This window comes from Hypanus sabinus, chromosome 6, assembly GCF_030144855.1.
Source record: "Hypanus sabinus isolate sHypSab1 chromosome 6, sHypSab1.hap1, whole genome shotgun sequence".
NCBI classification, from domain to species: Eukaryota; Metazoa; Chordata; class Chondrichthyes; order Myliobatiformes; family Dasyatidae; genus Hypanus; species Hypanus sabinus.
In genome coordinates this window covers 38,843,311-38,863,363 of record NC_082711.1, presented here as the reverse complement: position 1 = coordinate 38,863,363, position 20,053 = coordinate 38,843,311, and the positions used below count along the sequence as shown (strand labels likewise).

The following is a 20,053-nucleotide window of genomic DNA, read 5'->3' as shown; positions in this document are numbered from 1 at the left end:
TCATCATGCATTACTTGCAGACTTTTAAGCTTAATTTGAAAATCATGGCTTTGAATTAGAGCATTATTCAAGCTTCAGCCACACACAGATCTCTGTAGTTTTGAGACTGACATCAGCAGTCTATCATAATTCAATAGGAGGGCAATTTCTAAAACCCATTTTCATCTTCCTGTGGTTCAAAGACTTTGTGAATGCTCAACATGATACCAATCATATTTGTTGACAATCTGTGAAACTCATTAGGAAGAAGTAGAGGCATCTGATACTATTTGTTACCTTAAAATAAATTTCACTTAGTGTAGTAACACTGTGACCTTTTTATGCTTCTGTGTTGTTCTGTGGCTGTGTGATTGAGCCTGTGCTGGATTTCTGCATTCCTTTACTTGGTTTCTCAGGGCTGAGAGACACTTGAATCAACCATGAATCAGCAACTCACCCTCACATCATCACCAAAACTGATTAGACTTCATTGATGTGCCGGCTCGGGAGCAAAGGTGAGGACACTAACCACCAGTCAAATGAAGTATCACATAAAGTGCCTTTCATGTCCTGAGGAGATTTACAACCAAATAGTTTTCAAGCATGGGCACTACTGGAGTGTAGACTGGTAAGAGCATGCATATAGGCAAAAGAGTGGAAAAAAATAAGGTCTATTTTAGTAACTATGGATGAGAGATTTATGTTGACTAGGAGAGTAATATACTTTTTTTCTTTGAAGTACATTCCTTTGAAAATATTTTCCCCATCCATTTCAACAGATGAACAATTTAATGCTTAATCCAAAAGTTAAGAACTTTGAGTTTGTACCAATTCTTTAGTGCTGTTCAGCTTTGGATGAAATCACTGAAGTGGAACACAGGTTTATTGAATCATAATCAGCAGAGATATCAATGAACAAAGAGTCTACACTCCAACAGTTGTATTAGGTACTGGCAGCAAGAGAAGGATGAGGTGCTGATTCATCTACTACCAAAAAGGTTAACTCAAGTTGGGAAGGATTAAATTTGGAAGGACCCGTGATTATTTGTGCTATGAGTCAGACACATTCTAGACAAGAGCCACAAACAAGCTGTTGGAGGAACTCAGTGGAGCAGCCAGCAGCTGTGGAAGAAGAGGGATGGGTGGCATCTCAGGTCAAGACCCTGCATCAGGACTGAAAACACAGACGGGACATAGACTGTATAAAGAGCTGAGAGGGAGGAGTGAGGCAGGAGCTCAATGAGGAGGGAGTGAGAAGGTGGGCAGAGAGAATTAGGTGGGTGAAGGGGAAGAAGTGAAGTTGGGAAGGAGCAGTTGGTGGTTGATCGGTAGAGACAGCAAATAGACAGAAAAAATGGGAGCAGATGAAATTGAGTGAGGGAAGGGGAGTGTGGAGGTGGAGAGTGACGCTGGAATGTGACAAGTGGAACCAAATAGGGGAGAAATGAAACTGGGTAGGGGAGAGGAACAAAAACAAGTGATGGGAGATTGAGGTGGTGTTAGGGGGAGGGGGAAGTTGTAAAAGTGGGTGGGAGAATCTGACAAGATGAAAAAAGAGAGAGAAAGGGATACAGTGGTGAGAAAGTTACCTAAAGTTGGAAAATGCAGTATCTATAGCAAATCTCCAAAGTGAATTGACTTATCAAACAAATCTTATGAGAAAAACAGAAGCATGATCCTTGGAACCAAACATTCTCAAGTTAGCATTCAATTCACTATCCACTCAGTTGGTCTTATCTGCAGCAGTCCAAAAGAGTGGAGTTACCAATCATTCTAAATCCACGATCTAACATATTCAGATCAAATATGTCTTTGAATGTAACCATTAAACTTGATTAAAATTATACTGTCTGATATGAAGTCCCATTCTTGTACATTCTCAACATTAGTTACAAAGTGAAGTCGAGCAGAGATAAAGCTGCAATGCATTAAATGAGAATTGAGAAGATTCTCATCATAAGTCGTTCCAAATGGCTCCAGAAGTAACTGCCTGGAAATAGCAGTGAGATTATTTTTATCATTTACAGTATCACCACACTTTAAATAGAAAAAAAGGTTCCTATGCAATCAGAATTATGCAAAGATTACACATCCCATATTTACTAGGCAGTCAATCTAAATAATCCCCGAAGAACATTATTTTAACCCCTCAACCCTACTCCCAATTTAGACAGAATGTAATACGTAGTCAGTCATCTCTCCTGGGTTAAGTTGCACAAAGATAGCAAATGGTTTAGATGACTCTTGTCTAATATTTAATTGCTGCATTACAATGGATATAGTACTGAGTACAGTTCCACCATGCCATTAAAAAGTTTTAAATCCAGACTGGAAGAGCAATGATGATGGGAAATTCAAGGGAGATTCCAGGATGGAATGCTGCCTCCCAGGTGCCGAGGTCAAAGATATCTCGAAGTGGCCAGAAAATATTCAGCTAGTGGCTGAGGTACACGTTGATACTAGTGACAAAGGTAATTAAATGGATGAAGTCCATCAAAATAAGTTTAAAGAAGAGCAAAATCAGAAACCAGAACCTCAAAAGCCAACAATCTCAGATTTCTCGTGCCACATAGCCAACATGCAGAGAATCAGTAAATCAGATCAGGTAAATGTATGGTTCAAAAGGTAGTGCAGGAGGGAGGGATTTAGACTGTTGGGACATTGACAATGGTCCTGGAGAAAGTGGAACCTGTATCAGCAGGACAGTTACACGTGGCAGGAGCGAAGCATTTTCACAGGGCTGTCTGATAGCGTACTTGGGGTATATTTAAACCAGAAAGGTAGGGGTGGGTGGATGGCAGGAAACTGAGCAGAGAGACTGAGGAGGAGGAGACAAGAATAGAAACAAAGGACAGGAAACTGAAGGGCAAAGATGGAGGACAGAGAGCTAGGGGCCAAAAGACAGGCAGGGCCATTTTGCAAAATAGTGTTAAAATGACTAAGGATGTTAATGAGGCAAATCTAAAGGCAGTCTATCTCAATGCATTAAGTATTCACAGTAAAGTAGGTAAGTTAACTCTGCAAATAAAGGTAAATGGAAAGGAAGACACTGGATGATAACTGAACATTGAAGAAAAGGTATTTGATATTAAGGAAGGCAAGCAAGAAAAAAAACAGGAAAAGTACATAGTTTGTAAAAAGAATTTTTTTTAAATGGAAGATACCAGCTCCAAGAATCCTAGAATAGAATCTACATTGGTGGAGCTAAGGAAGTTTAAGGGACTGAAAATATTAATGGCATTCCGAGACTCACAAACAATCATAGCAGATGAAATAAAAACAAGAAGAATGAGATGCATGTACAAAGGTTACAATTAGCTATGGGTGACTTTTACCTATATAGAGATAACACAAACTAAATTAGCAATAATACTGTAGGGGACAAACTTTTGAAAAGCATTTCTGATGCATTTTAGACCAGCAATTTGAATAACCAAATGGAGATCAGGCCATCCTAAACCAAACACCATGCATTAAGAAAGGAATAATAAATAATCTTATTCTGTGGGGTTCTTTGGGAATTGGGATTAGGGTTTAGAATCCAAATATAAGAAAATATAAAGGCATGGGATGTGAGTTGCTTTTAATAGTTTGGGGAATGAAACTTAAATAACTTGCAAGTACAATTTTATTCAAGTATAGGACCAGGGGTGTCCTGCTGCATGTACAGGGTTAATGGTGATAGAGCACCTTGGTTCTGGTCTCCTTACCCGGGGAAGGGGAAGGATGATCTTCCTATTGGATTTGGTTAGGATTTTGTCAAGGTTCACCAGTCCAATTCTAGGGATGATAGAACTAATCTATGAAGAGAAATTGGCTTATAGTCACTGGAGTTTAGAAACCTGAGAGGAGATCTCATAGAAATCTATAAAATTTCAATAAAATTGATCAAATTAGACACAGGAAGGATGCTCCTGATTGTGGGAAATCCAAATTGAGATAAGTGATTTCTGAAATAAAGAGACATTTCTTCTCCTAGAGAGTGATGAACCTATGATAGACTTTACCACATACAGCAATTGAAGCAAATCAATCATTAGATTCATAAAGACATTAACTATTGTTATTTAGGTTTGGAGGGAAGGGAGAGTCCAAGGACATGGGCAGAAACCTAGAACAAATCATTGAACTTAGGTAATCAGCAATGCTCTTGTTAAATGGTGGACTAAGTTCCAAACAATCAAATATCCTACTTCCACTTGTATTTTTTTATATTTCTATCAAAATATTTTGCTAAATTTAATTTGTAATTTTATCTGATTGATGTCATCCAGTATTATAGATTCTTGCCATTTACACATTTTGTTAGCAAGTTCAGAATAAAGTGCACTATTCATATGTATTTTAGTGTTTATATACATATTTTTTTCCTTAAATATTCCCAACTCAAAATTATTTGTACACCATACGATCTGAATATTTTTCCAGGTCTTTTAAGTTGCAGGTGCGTGTTGGCCTAGTGGGCAAGGCATCAGACTAGTAACCTGAAGGTCACTGGTTCGAGCCTCAGCTGAGGCAGCGTGTTTGTGTCCTTGAGCAAGGCACTTAACAACACATTGCTCTGCGACGTCACCGGTGTCAAGCTGCATGGGTCCCAGTGCCCTTCCCTTGGACAACATCGGTGGCGTGGAGAGGGGAAGGCCTGCTGCAGCTTGGGCAACTCCCGGTCTCCCATACAACCCTGCCCAGGCCTGCGCCCTGGAAACTCCAGGCGCAGATCCATGGTCTCTCGAGACCGACGGATGCCACCAAAGAAGTTGCAGGAAACCACTGATAGTTGGCCCAAGTGAGAGATGGGAGCAGTAGAGGACAGTGAGCTGTTGAACATTTGTGTTTTACATTTTAGTTTTTTTTTGAGTGAACTTGAGCAAATCTGTGGCCTTAGCAGTATACAGTCCAACAGGTCAAACTACCAGACATCACTCCTTTGGCTGGGATGCCATACATTTTCACTGTTGTTGCTCTCATCCAGCAAAGCTATGGATTATTTAATTGGTGAACACGTTGGTTTTGGTTTATTAGTGAATGGCAACAGCAGGATTAACACTCAGAAAGATGGGACCTTGATGCGGAGATTCCTGCTATATGAAATAGGTTGAAGACACCATCATCCTTATTGGAATATTTGCCACATGCATTCAGGTGCAAAGTCATTGCCTGCAATGGGAAATCTATTTGAAATATGCTTAATGGACTGCAGCAGCTACTGGCATGTGCTTCACCATATTATGTCAACTTGATAATGAAAACCAATGAAAGGTTAACAAGAAGAGTACATCACTGCACAATTCTATTGACCCGGCAAAGAAAATTGATCTGAATTCTCTTCAGTAAACTACAATAAAATGTTCAACATTGGTAAATTATTATAAATTTCTTATTCATAACTAATTAAACATGTCTTTCTATATCTTAATAGCATAAAGATGTGTCATTCACCACTCTGTTGATCAAAATATGGTTTGCTGGGGTGAATTATTACGCATAAAAAAGAAATTGCATTAACAGAAAAAATGGTAACTTCTACCTAAATCCATGCTTTTAGATTTCCGTGTTTTAACAAAGTCCAGCTGATTGGCATCTCCAAACTGCTTAGTACGTTTTTCAGACATGCTCTGACGTCCAAATCCCTCTCGCTGAAAGGCAATGGCAGGATCGACATCTGAATTTAAAGCACTAGAGAAACAGAAAAGGACAACTCCTTTTAAAAAGGCAACAAACAATGAATCACTATGATAAGTCCTAATACTGTACTCTTGGGAGCCAAAAGCAGGGAGGTCAGAGTCCTCAGTGGCACTGTCTCACGGAGCAAAGATTGTTTTTATTCTCTGCTTTCTCAATACATTGGCTCAGAAAGGGACAAGGTATTAAAATGTTGAAACTGCTCGTCAATATCAGCACCAAGTGAACCAGATTTAATAGACAAACTCCTGTCCTTAAACTGCACAAACTAGTGTTGAAAATGTCATTTTCACTCTTCACAGGAAAAGTGGCTTGCTGTGTTTGAATTCGTGTGCGATTACTTGTGATGTCAATCACAGAATATCCTGTCACTGCATGTTAAATGAAGTTGTCTTGTGAAATTCCATGTTTTTTTATGATGCTGACCTTTTGTGAAAGGAACTCTGAAGTAAATATAAACTTAAATTAAATAACCACAGAACAATCATTCAACAACTGAAAAAAATAAATAGTCACTTCCATTTTTAGTTCAAGGTGCTAACCTCAATGAACTGCAGTTCACTTCGTATATAGATTTGGATGGTAGAAGAGTGAGAGTTTACGAAACTGAAGAGAGATGCACACAGTAAGGGGGGGTTAGACAAAAGAACTGCATACAGAAAAGAAAGATAGATAGCCATCTTTTCAGGATAAACATATGCTAGTTAACATGGGAAGGCGATTTGGGGAAGGCAGCATGCCAGTGTTAAATAGTCAAGATGTGTGAAACTGTGGTGAACTGCTTAGTTACTTCAATGACTGGCAAGCATTTATGCAGAATTTTCCATCAACTGATTAATTGAGTGTGAAAGGACACGATTTGGTTGACTACACGTTCTGTGAAAGAAGTGGACTTTATGTTCATATAATCAACTGACTGAAATATGTCTAACATCCCACCATTCAAATAATCCTCCTCCCTGCAACATAATAAGCACAAAGTGCTTCAAGGCTGCTCCAGTCCTTACAGAACTCTGCATATTAAGGAGGGAGATATTTGTACAGAATAGCTGCTCCAAATCATGAGGTGGTTATTACCCTAATACATAAAATATTGCACAAAAGGACAGATGACAAATCAATACAAGTTCCTTTCTTTTAAGTAATATTTTAAGTCTGAAGTGAAAAACCTCAATGTTAAAATGACTATCATTTAAAGTAATGAGCCAAATATGCTTTTGATAATATACATTGAACAAGTTTGATTGTCATATTTGATTTTGATTCAGTTATGATTAGATTCAAAAGCAAAAATGATAAATAAACTTGCAGAATCTTCTGTCAAGTACTGGCATTCAGGCAAATAAATTCTCTTATGATGTTCAGTCATAAGCCTCCTGGTAAAAGCAGATCAAAGGGGAGTTGGAAATTTTCCAGGCAGCGAATATGGAAAACTATGGACACATTAGAGTAACTACCTGAGAAGTAGGCAACTGGCAAGTTGACACAGTCACAATCATTGACCAGACAATGGACAGTCATGAAGGAGAAGATTCATGTGCAACTAATGCATATTCCATGAGGGGCAAAGGAAGGTAAAACAAAAAGCAGAACTGCCTGAATGATGGAGAAATAAAAGAAGGCTACAGAGAACTGACTGATTAGAAATATCAAGTAAAACACATGGAATAAAAGAGGCACTGACAGCATGGACATCAAGTTAGCTGGTGAATCGTTATGCTCTTAATGGAGGAAGGATAAATAGTGACATTACCCAAGAATTGTTTAGGGCCATTGCTTTTTTTTGGATGTAATTTAGACTTGGGGGTGCTAGCCACTATTGCTAAATTATTACATTAAACATGGCAGTACAGGTTGAGCATCCCTCACACGAAATGCTTCAAGCCAGAAGTGTTTCACATTTTGGAATATTTGCATCTACATAATGAGATAGCTTGGGAATGGGACTCAAATCTAAACACAAAATCCATTTACATTACATATATATAGCTCATAATGTGAATACAATGTGAAAATAGTTGCATCTAATATTTTTAATAATTTTGTGCATGAAACAGTAACGTGCACATTGAGCCATCAGAACGGTAAACTATCACTCCTTAAGCCACCCGGTGGGCAGTCAGAGGCTGTTTGACACTGCCATCATTCCTGACTCTGAACTTATGTACCACAGGTAAACAGTCTTTGTCTTACAGTTGCTCATCACACCTCTGCACTGATGCAGCCATTCAGCGTGTTAGATTTTCATCAGCAATGATCATGGCAAACTCATCAATAAATTTCTCTGCTGCTTCATGATCAGCAGATTCTCTATCACCACAGTTCTTTAAAAATTTAGCACTATGCATTTTATTAAATTTCTTCAACCAGGCTGCTGAATATTCACAATTACCTTCAATTTTCAGTTTGTCCTATTGGATCTTTCCTTCTTTCGTGATCAGCATACCATTACGTGACAAACGTAATGGTGAGGAATCCACTTTTTCAATACACAATCAAGATCTTCATCTTTCACTCTATACAGTTTTTTCTATTTTTCATTAACTTCCGTTCATTACATTCAGCATAGGCCTTTAACAGTTTGTTCTTCTGCTTTTTCAGGTTGTACTTGGTGATCACTCCAACACCATACTCCTCTGTCAAGGTGGCTTCACACTAACACCGCTGTCAAATTTTTCCAGCAACCTGTCTTCATATGTTATAGATTTTTAAAAATGCTTCCACTTTTTCTCTTCACTATCACCCATAGGAGCAACCGCAGGCCCTTTTTGACAGTTTCAACAATATCTTCGCAACTCAGAGCAGAGAATAAGCACAAAACACATGGTAAACACTGTGAGTAATGCACGAAAGTCTAGCTGTGATGACGGCTGAAAACAATCTGGTGCCAAAACGATTCCACTCAGTGAAATCACTTCTCAAAACTGTGGTACACAGAGACCCAGGCATGTCCTGGGAAATTTCCCAGTGCCTTGTGGGATTTTCTATTTGAGGGGTCATATCAGAGCTAAAAATAAATTGGATTTTGAAGGCTTTAGGATTTAGGATTTTTGAATAAGGGATGCTCAACCTGTATTGTGAACTGTGAAATGAATAGTGATAGACTGCAGCAGGATATAAACAAGCCAATTCAATGAGTAGATAAGTATATGACTTACGTTTAATGTGAAAAATTGAGGGTAGGAAGAATGAGAAGTGACAAAACAGTACACAAAAATATTTTCAAGAGCAGTGTAGGACCAAATGGACCTTGAGGTATGAGTGCACAAATCACTGAGGTGGTAGAAGAGGTTCAGAAAGCAGTTAATAACAGACCTACCTCTCCCGGAAGTTCCGAGAGTCTCCCACATATATGATAGCGGCTCCCTGACACCCGCAATTTATATACAATATCCCGGAAATCGATTTTTTTTTGAGAGCGAGGGAGGGAGAGGGGAGAAAGGGGGGGGGAGAGAGAGAGAGAGAGAGAGAGAGAGAGGGAGCGAGAGAGCATGAGAGGCAGATGTAGTGAGAGAGTGACAGAGAGAGCATTCTGATTGGTCTTTCTTTGTGCTAAGTAGACCTATCAGTTTTCCCTGTGGGCAAGCTTTACAGTCAATCTCTCACTTTCTCTCTTTCATTGTCCATCAGTTCAGTTTAGTGTCCTGCAGCGCCATGGCAGACTGTTCCATAAAAGAAAATATAAAATGTACTTCACCCCAGACTACACTAAAGTGTACCCCTGCCTATTGACATAGACTGCTATTAGGTTGAGACTTTCAGCAAAATGCTCAAATCTGCCAAGCAAGCCACGTCACAGTACAAGAAAAGTTTGCAAAAGAAATAGAAAAGCTATTTGTATTAGCATTGAGACTGCCAACAAAATACTCAAAATGTGTGTGTGTGTGTGTGTGTGTGTGTGTGTGTGTGTGTGTGTATATATAAATAGTTTCAATCTGTGATTAAATAAATTGTTGTGTTTTTTCATTATCAAATGTCCTGTATACATACACCCTTGGAGGTCAACTGGGGGTGGGGAGGGATATGGGGTTGCAGAGGCGAGGGTGGTGGTGCTACCTCCCTGAAGTGAGTTTTTGTAGGGTTGGATGTCTGTAATAACACACATATAATTCTGAGACTTTTCAATTGAGGCATCAGAGTACAGAATAAGGAAATCTAAATCTTCATTAAACATTGATCCAGCAGAAGCTGAAGTACTGTGCATAATTCTGATGGAACTTTGCAAAAGATGTGAAGATACAGAGTTGCAAGAAAATGTTTGTGAACCCTTTACAATTACCTAGTTTTCTGCATTAATTACTCATAACATGGGGTCTGATCTTCATCTAAGTCACAATAATACACAAACACAATCTACCTAAACTAATACACACAAGCTACTGTACTTCTCATCAAAACTGAGTACACCATTTAAACAATCAAAGTCTAGCTTCAAACAGATATAGGAACCTCTGGGGTAATGCCTTCTACAAAAGCTATTTGGAGTCAGGTGTTCTAAGCAATGAAATGAGATTGGAGGTGAGGGTTGTTGATGTGCCCTGTCCAATAAAAAAAGACACACAAAGTCAGGTTACTGACAGAGCCAGCTCTTCTCCAAAAAGATCTGTTTATGTGCACCATGCCTCAATCAGAACAACTTTCAGAGGACCTTAGAAGAAGAACTGCAGTGATGCTTGAAGCTGGAAAAGGCTGCAAAGGCATTTCTAAAGACATGAGTATTCATCAGTCCACAGCGAGAGAAAGTGTCTCCAAATGGAGTAAATTCAGTACTGCTGATACTCTCCCTAGGAGTGGGCATCCTGCAAACATCACACCAACAGCACAACGTACAATGCTGAAGAATGTGAAAAAGAACCCCAGGGTTCAAAAGACCTGCAGAAATCGCTAGAACTTGCTAAAGTCTTTGCTCATGTGTCCACTATAAGAAAAACACTGAACAAGAATGGCGTTCATGAAAGGACACTACAGAGGAAACCAGTACTCTCCAAAGATAAAATTATGCACATCTCAAGTTTGGAGAAGAACACCTGGATATTCTGCAATGCTTCTGTGGACAGGTGAGACAAAAGTTAAACTTTTCAGCAGAAATGCACATCGCTGTTTGGAGGGAAAAGGACACTGCACACCTACATCAAAATCTCATCCCAGCTGTGAAGCATGGTTGAAAGAGTCTCATGGTTTGGGGTTGTTTTGCTGCCTCAGGGCCTGGTCAGCTTGCAGTCTTTGAGGGAACAGTGAATTCAAAATTCTATCAAGACATTTTACAGGAGAATGTCAGGGTAGCAGCCCATCATCCAAGATGGCGGCGTGACGCAGCTTGCAGCGCCCACTCCGGAGCTGATTATCCGTTATTTGTGAAGTGGAGTGCCGTGCGCAGTCATAATCGATTGAAAACGGACGTGGGAGCACGGAGGAACATCGGGAAATCTCCAGGAAGACCTTCTTTGTTGTTGCTGCTGCTGGGACTCTGCTGGGAAGATCAGGCCCCCAGTCCTCGGGGTCGCGTTGCCGATGGCCGTTGGCGGGGCCGTCTTAATACGCTCGGCAGAGAATGGTGTTTGGAGAAGCTGTGCCGGAGGGGATGGTCGTCAGCTCGGAGGTTCGATGGACTCGGAATCCGCTGCGGTCAGGTTGCTTTCGGTGTGTGCTGCGTCTGCGAGGCTGAGTCGGGCGGCGCCTTGGAAGTCCATAGCAGAAGCATTTCCTTCTGCCGCCTGCGTGGGATGACGAGTCTGTCAGGACCCTGGGGACTTGGAAACTGTGTGGTGATTTCTTTTGAACTTATAGTCCTTGGTAATATCCTTGGACTATTTTTACTGTGCCCATGGTCTGTTTTTTTATCAACTATGCTATTGTTTGCACTGTTGTAATTATGTGGTTTTGTGCAGGTCTTGTAGCTTTAGTTTTTGGTCTTGTTTGTCTGGTGGATTTGGAGCTCCTTTCCGGGGAACGTGCTAAGACGGTAGCGCAATATTAATACGCAGCAGCCTCTCCAGACTCTGGATTGGGGATTGCTAAACGTTATGTGGATTTTCTGGTGTAGTCTGTTTTGTCATATGCTTTTGTGATATCATTCTGGAGGAATGTTGTCTCATTTTTTAACTGCATTGCATTTGTGGTTTCTAAATGACAAATAAACTGAATCTGAATCACCTGAAGTGTAATAGAAGTTAGATGATGCAACAAGACAATGATCTGAAAGACAAGTGTAAATCAACAACAAAAAGAAGAAAATTCATGTTTTGGAATGCCCAAGTGAGAGTCCAGACCTTAATCCAATTAAGCTGCCGTGGCATGACCTGAAGAGGGCTGTTCATGCAAAGTATCCCAGAAATATTGATGAACTGAAACAGTTTTGTATGGGGGAAATGGTCTAAAATTCCTTGTCGCCATCATGCAATCTGATCAGCAGCCACAAGCAACATTTGGTAGAGTTTATTGCCACTAAAGGAGGTTCTACCAGTTATTAAATAAAAGGGCTCACATACTTTTTCCAGTCTGGACTGAGAGTGATTTAACAATGTATTCAATAAAGACCTAAAAAGTACAATTGTTTGTGTGTTATTAGTTTAGGCAGATTGTGTTTGTCTATTATTGTGACTTAGATGAAGATCAGACCACATTTTATGAGTAATTAATGTAGAAAACCACACTAGCTTTTTCTTGCATCTGTAAGAGAGGGTCCGAAGAAAAATACTTCATGGGATGAAGGACAACATTAATATGAAAAAGAGTGGATAAAATAGATAATGGGAGATTGTGGAGGTGGAGGGGTGAGTATGAGAGTATTATGGATGAAAAGGAAGGGGAAGAGAATTAAAAGTGATATAAGAACAACAGTTTGCAATGTGAAAAAAGTGCCGTTTGCTAGTTATTACAGAGTTGCTCTGGTCAAGTCTAGCATAGACATGATGGGCTGAATGGAATTTTTTACCATGTTGCTACCATTCCATGAACCTAAACTTGGTTTTAAATAAAATTGAAACTTGCATTCTATCAATTTTCTCCTGCATCCAATCAGCCCAGGCTTATTGCCAGCATTCTGGTAACTTGAACTGAATATGTGCTCAATTTGAGAACAAGTATCTTTATAACAATCAGATGTGAAAACTTAATACAGAAGTTTACTGACTAGTATTAAGGGACAGAAATACTGGCTGATTGCTCTGGTGACTCTCCCGATATCAACTTTTTAATCATTCCCAATATTTTGTAGTAAATTATATTATTTGGGTTCTAACTTGATTTGAATTGATTTGTTGTCAAAGTAGTAAGACATTGGCAATACAACAAAGGGAAGAGAAAGTTATTTCTGGAGAATCAGATAATTTGGATCTTCGACAGAAATTCAAACTGATAAAAGAAAAAGGTGACAGATCGAAATAGAAAGAGCATCTATAAAACAAAGCTGCTATTTAGATAATGATAAGCAGAGTGGAACAGGAAAGGATAGAATTTAATGGTTATAATGCACTGGGAAACAAAGTAAATGAATAGGAAAGATGATAACGTACTATATCTAAGGGTATTTGATCCAAATACATGAGACATTTAACAAAATAGAACTGACAGCCGAAACAGAGACAAACAGGTTTAACCCAACAGATGTTACATAGTTGTGGTTGCATGGTGACAAAGGTCAAGAATTGCATAGTCAGTGAACTTCACGTTTAGAAACATAAATGATATATTTGGTGTATTCATATATAGTTATATAAGAGAGCAAGTTATTGTGGTTGTAGGATGTGGTAACATCACCAATCATAGGTATAAACCATAAATGATGTAAGCACCACCTGCTTGGTGTTCAAGTTAGAACAACATCCTTGTACCAAGTGATTATTACAGTGCACAGAATACATCAAACCCTCAGCACTATCCGAGGTTCCTCAGGATTGGTTTCAATTGTCAAAATTTGAGAAGGGTTTAGGAAAAAAAAGTGTTTACTTTGTGTTCTCTGCAATGTGTGTGACAAATAACTGATTTATGAAAATAAATTAGATAGAAAATAAACTGATAAGGTTCAAACTCAAGACTTCAGGCCAAATGAGGCCACTATGAACAGTGTCCCTCAGTTCAGATCCAAAGGAGATAGAGCTGCGGCCAAGTGTTTGCACGGAATGAAGAACAAGATGTGCCAAGATGTTTTTAAAGCAAAGTTAAAGAACAATATCAGGCATCCAACCATAACACCCAGAAGTGGAAATACAGGGAGCCTGATTACCGCAACACTGATTTATAATGAAAATTAAGAAAATAGCAGCTCAAGCACAAGCAAGCTTGATACAACTTGGGTTGTGTAACAAGGCATGCCAATCATTCTTATTCTGCATTAGGTACTTGGAAATCTTTTCCATGATCACTTCAACAGAGTCTTCTGGGTTGGAAGAAACAATGATAATGTTTTTGCATTCAAAGGCATATCAAGGTATTATAACTTGGGAGAACTCTTGGATTGTGCATTTAAATATTTCATGGCTGACATTCAGCTGAAACCATTTAACACTAGAAACCATAACATTTGATGCTATGTGTAGGGTTGCAATTAGCACGGAGATGGCAACCAAGAAGATTGCCACCCTGTCCCAATGGCAAATGTTATGCTCTCCTACAATCAAAGGACAGGTCCCAAAGGAAAAAGTATCTTAGTATCTGCTAAGACAACATCAGAACCATGAACCCATGATTAGGATTTGAAATTGGATTAATTTATCTTTTTCTGCTCATCATGACGTATTCAAAATAGTTAAGAAGTCAGCCATGTCAGCATTGTCATCATGTGCCATGTTGTACGACATGGGCAAGCATGGTCTTTAATCTGTAAAGACTACGATTGTTCCTGGCAAATTTTGTGACAGAAGTGATTTGTTATTACCTTCTTCTACACAGTGTTGTTACAAGACAGGTGACCCCAGCCATTATCAATACTCTTCAGAGACATCTGTCTGGCATCAGTGATCATGTAACCAGGACTTGTGATATACAGCAGTTGCTCAAATGAACTGCTCCCATGGCTTCACCTGGAGACTAGCAGAGGGAAGCAGTATCTTATAATTCTTTTGGTAGAGACTTATCTCCAACACACCACCCATCAGACATGTAGGCATGTCCATTATATTGGATCAATAGTATGGTCTATAACCATTACATTAAGGAATTGAGAGAAAGCTTTGCTATGTATTGAATACTGGCAGAAAAAATGCCCAATAGGTACCTTCATATTTAGTTAAGAATTTTGTGCAATGTTACGGCATTTTGTGGAAGGTGAAAACAATTTCAACTGAATGAAAGAGACAGTCATTGAAATATATACCACTGAGCAAATATTAGACCTGGTGATGAGAAGCAGTCCAAACCTGCAGCAGCTCAATTAAGGAGTCTGACACTATTGGAAATTTGAACAGAATTAGAGCATTACAGCAAGAGATAAAGCTGAAGGAAATGAAATAATGTACAAGGATGAATTTATTCCAGATATAAATTGAAAAGTCAAATATTATTCAAGAGTCATTTAGTGTTCCAAAGTCATTGTACACCAATAGCAATACACACAATGTGTTAGAGGAGCTCAGCAGGTCAAGGGACTGTGTCCTCATCACCATTAGAATGAGTTCATGATTCGAGAGGTCAAATCACATAAGCACATCACTTAACAAGCTGAAGTAGTAATAACGGTGCGTCACTGCAAACATTTTTGCACAGGTCCTCCTCAAAATGAGAAAGCATTGCTAAGTACTCGTGAACTGAGTTCCTTGTCTTCAGAGTTGAAACAAACATTAGTGTCCAGTGTTTTGTAGTTGTAACAGCTAGCTGGAATTGGCAGAATTCTAGCAGTGTCCAGGTCTATTTGACTACATTATCGTGACAAAATGATGAAGGAGAGCTGGGGAAAATACTGTTTACCTGGCACAGTGTTATACTTGTGCCAGATTAACCTCACCAATTCGATTGAGCCCCTTGAATTCAATTTGAAATGCAACTGCTGTCTGAAGGACAAGGTGACTTCCTTTGGTATTTGATTTAATTGAGTTAATTTAAGTGCATTCAATTATTTAAATTGTGTTCGAGAATTCATTAGTGTTTTAATTTTAACATTTTTGGAAGTTTTTTTTTAAACAATTTTTGAGTGATTTTGAATGCTCAGAAGAATATCTGACATTGAAGGACAAACACAAATACTAACGTGCAACAACAGCGAGCCTGGGGTCAGATCTGTCTATTATACTTGGAGAAAAGCCTCCAATTAATCGGGTGTCAGTTTTCTGGCACAGGACTGCACCAAGGGGCCACTTGATGAGAAAGTGAATTCCAGAGCAGTTAATTGCCAAACTCACGCAATTTGATGTATCTGTAGAAAGTCCGGCTCCAATAAGATTACTCGTATCATGTGTTTTTTTTCTAATTGGGGAAATAATGATTAAAATTCTAATACGATTTCAAGAAACACAGAAACTTAACAATCAATTTATATCAAATAACTAGAAAGGTGCTTGAACGTTGAACTTAAATGTCAGAGGTGGATCGAGAACAAAAGCATATCTCCCTACAGCTGTGTTCAACACGATCTCATCCTGTGAATTCTGAAGCTTGCTGTAATTCAGGAAGAAGAGACACGTCTTGCAAAAGCGTGACGAGATTGATGCAATAAGGGGTTCAATGAGAAAAAAAACAAGCATGATTGAGTTGGATTGGCAGATATCCACTGTGGCTGAGGAAAGTGAGAGATGATCTCACTGATTCAGATAAGAGGAATTGACAAGAGAAAATGATGAAAGTTTTCCCATGCCTGAAAGAACAGAAGGGACGTTATTGATAAAAGCATTCAATCATACAGGACTGAGATGAGAAGAGATGAATGTTTAGAATTCCTTTCTCCATAGCACTGAGGATGCTCAATCACTGAACACATTCAAGCCCAAGACTGATAGATTTTATTGGCTTCAAGGAAGTCAAGAGCAGGAAAGTGAACTTGTGCACAATAAGCTTATACCACAGAGATGCCTCTGAAGCATCTCTCCTGGATATCTCTGTTTTTATCTACAGCTCAGGAGATAAGCTGACCACAAGCATTCACTATAAGCCTACACAATCTTACAGCTAACTTATTTACTCTCCCCCACCCTGCTTCCCATTCCCTACTCTATTGCTCCAGTTCATCCACCTCCAGTGCATTTTCTCCAAGAATATGATTTTCCATACAGGTGCCGGTGAAATGCCTTTCTGATTTACTTCCCATACTGTACACTAAGAACCTTCCCCTCCTACACAGAACGAGAACACTGTTCTCCTGGTCCTAACCTCCTACCTGCACTGAACGGTGAACAGCTTACCACTATTCCAAAAGGACTCCATCACATTCCGCATCCCCTTCAGCATTTCTGAGGGATTGCTTCCTTTATGACTCATTGTTCCGCTCTTCCACCCTGACCTACCATTCCCTGTCTTGACCATGTTTCCAAGCAGTCATCTATCTTCCCTTCCTACTATCAAGGGACCCAACATTCTTTGCAGATGAAGCAGCGATTTACCTGCACTTCTTCCAATTCAATGTTCACAATGCAGTCTTCTCCACACTGGAAATTCTGTTCAGTCTGCATAAGTACACATGACCTTTCAGGTGCCTGCCATTTCAGTTTATCAGCCTACTCCAACTCTCATCTTCACTTTTCTGATCCCAGAACTGTTACAATGAAGCCCAAGACAAGCTTGAGGAATAGTACATCATTTTTTTGATGGGACACACTACATCCTTCAAAACTCACTATCAGATTCTCCAATTTTAAATACCACCCAGACAGCAGGTTAAAAAAAAATCTACTCACTATCACAACATCCCATTATGGGCCAATACACTTGTTATTACTGATCATTTTCGGCAATTTATAATTTGCCTTCAAATATTTTCCTTTCAGATGTCTTATTTTAACTAACAGGAGAAATGTTTACTTCACTGTTTACCTTACTGAAATTGAAGTACTGCTGAGCAGGTGCATTTGTAGTTAATAAAAATAAACTGCCCAGGACAATATATATATATAAAAATATCAGAAAAGGATACTTGAAGTTTGAGTCAGTTAAATTTTATGAACACAGATTGCCGGAAAATAAGCCTGCAACAGTGAGAATGTGCAAACGCAAAAAGGGAAGGATCAAATTCCTTTTTTTAAGAAAATGAAGCATGATTATAGTCACTTTCTTCTTTTGGACGTTTTCTTATTTAATTAATCCCCAGTCTTACTCTTCAATTATTGAAGAATTCTCTTCAAAGAACTGTTGTTACCCTCTGACGGGCTCAATCTCCTCTTGAAATTTAGAACAGATGTCACTCTTGTTTATCTAACCCTTTTGCCCAAATTCTCCATTATCCCTATGCTTGGTGCTAAATCCCATCACCTTACCTTCATTTCATCATGTCTTCCACTAATAATAGGAAATTAAAAGCAACAGTAGATTTCCTATGAATGTTAGCAAGCTTTGGACTGCATACTCATTGATCAACATATTTTTAAAGCTGCAATATATATTTTCAACCTCATCTTTACAGAGGGCTTAGAGTAGTACTGATCAAAAACACCAGTAGTTTCTTTGTTCAATGGCCAGTCAATAGTGAGTACGATTATTTTAGCCCAGTCAACAATTGACATATCTTCAGTACCCTGATGCACAAAGAATGCAAAAAGTATTCTGTTATCCAGATACAGGTGTTGTACAATCCGCTTTGCCTGTTGAAGGTAGCATTTGTATCACAAATGGTGGCTTGTACAATGCAGGAGGCATGTAGGTGGGTGATGTTCAGGAGAGTAAAGTGGAAAAATCTCCACTTTCTGTGAAGGCTGAGGAAAGTCCATCTCCCACCCCCCATCCTCATCACATTCTACAGAGGTTGTACTGAGAGCATCCTGAGCAGCTGCATCACTGCCTGGTTCGGAAATTGCACCATTTCAGATCGCAAGACCCTGCAGCGGATAGTGAGGTCAGCTGAGAAGATCATCGGGGTCTCTCTCCTGTCATCACGGACATTTACACTACACGCTGCATTCGCAAAGGAAACAGCATTGTGAAGGACCCCATGCACCCCTCATACAAACTCTTCTCCCTCCTGCCATCTGGGAAAAGGCTCCGAAGCATTTGGGCTCTCATGTCCAGACTATGTAACAGTTTCTTCCCCTAAGCTATCAAACTCCACAATACCCAAAGCCTGGACTGACACCTTGCCCTATTGTCCTGTTTATTATTTATTGTAATGCCTGCACTGTTTTTGTGCACTTTATGCAGTCCTGTGTAGGTCTGTAGTCTAGTGTAGCTTTCTCTGTGTTGGTGTTCTTTTTACGTAGTTCAGTCTAGTTTTTGTACTGTGTCATGTAACACCATGATCCTGAAAAACACTGTCTCATTTTTACTATGTACTGTACCAGCAGTTATGGTCAAAATGATAATAAAAGTGACTTGACTTGAAAAGGCAACCAGCGCAGAGTACCCCTGTGACCGTTCTTTTCAATAACAAGTATACCACTTCGGATAATGGTGGGTGGTGGGGGGTAACAACCTGCCAGGTGGAAGGTGCAGCGACTGGGTCTGTGGCACAGAAGCTCCGAAAGGAAGGAGTGAAGAAGAGGAGTGCAGTGGTGATAAGGGAATCGACAATTAGAGCAGCAGATAGGAAATTATGTGGGTGTGAAGGAGATACCTGGCTGGCATGTGGCGTCCCAGGTGCCACGGTCAGGGAAGTTTCTAATCAGGACAACAGTGTTCTAAAAGGGGAAGGTGAACAGCTGGAAATTGTAGTACTAATTGGTACCAACGATGCAGGTAGGAAAAGTGATGAGATCCTGAAGAGTAAATATAAGGAACTGGGTAGAAAGCTGAAAAGCAGGACCTCAAGGGTACAATATCTGGATTGCTGCCTGTGCCACACGCTATGATTTGGTAGATGTATGCGTGGCTCAGGAATTGGTGAAGGGGCATGGTTTCAGATTTCTGGATGATTGGCCTCTTCTGGGTAAGGTATGAACTGTACAAAAATGATGGGTTACACCTGAACTCATGGGGAACCAATATCTTTGCAAGTAGGTTTGCTAAAGCTGTTTGGGAGAGATTAAACTAATTTGGCAGGAAATGGGAACTGGCGTGATAGGGCTGAGGGTGAGGCAGCTGGTTTACAAGCAGAAACACTGTGCAGTGAGACTGTGAGGAAGGACAGGCAGACAATAAAGCAAAATTGCTGTCAATGGACTGAGTAAAAGTGGAATGGGGACCAAAATCTAAAAGGGTGATGAATGCAGGACTGAAGGTATTATATTTCAATGCACACAGCACACAGAAAAAGGTAGACAATCTTATAGCGCAGTTGGAAATTGGCAGTGTGATGTTCTGAACATCTCCAAGTCATGGC

The 20,053-nt window shown here is 39.6% G+C and overlaps 1 protein-coding gene across 5 annotated transcripts in view; it reads right to left on the bottom strand.

Moving 5' to 3' along the window:
* Positions 1 to 20,053, bottom strand: part of pard3aa (par-3 family cell polarity regulator alpha, a) — an 850,778-nt gene that overhangs the window by 232,901 nt on the left and 597,824 nt on the right. For all 5 annotated transcript variants that reach the window (XM_059971936.1, XM_059971937.1, XM_059971939.1 and 2 more), the window contains one exon: positions 5,507 to 5,655. In XM_059971936.1, coding sequence (XP_059827919.1) covers positions 5,507 to 5,655 — 149 coding nt within the window. The remainder of the gene's footprint in view (positions 1 to 5,506; positions 5,656 to 20,053) is intronic.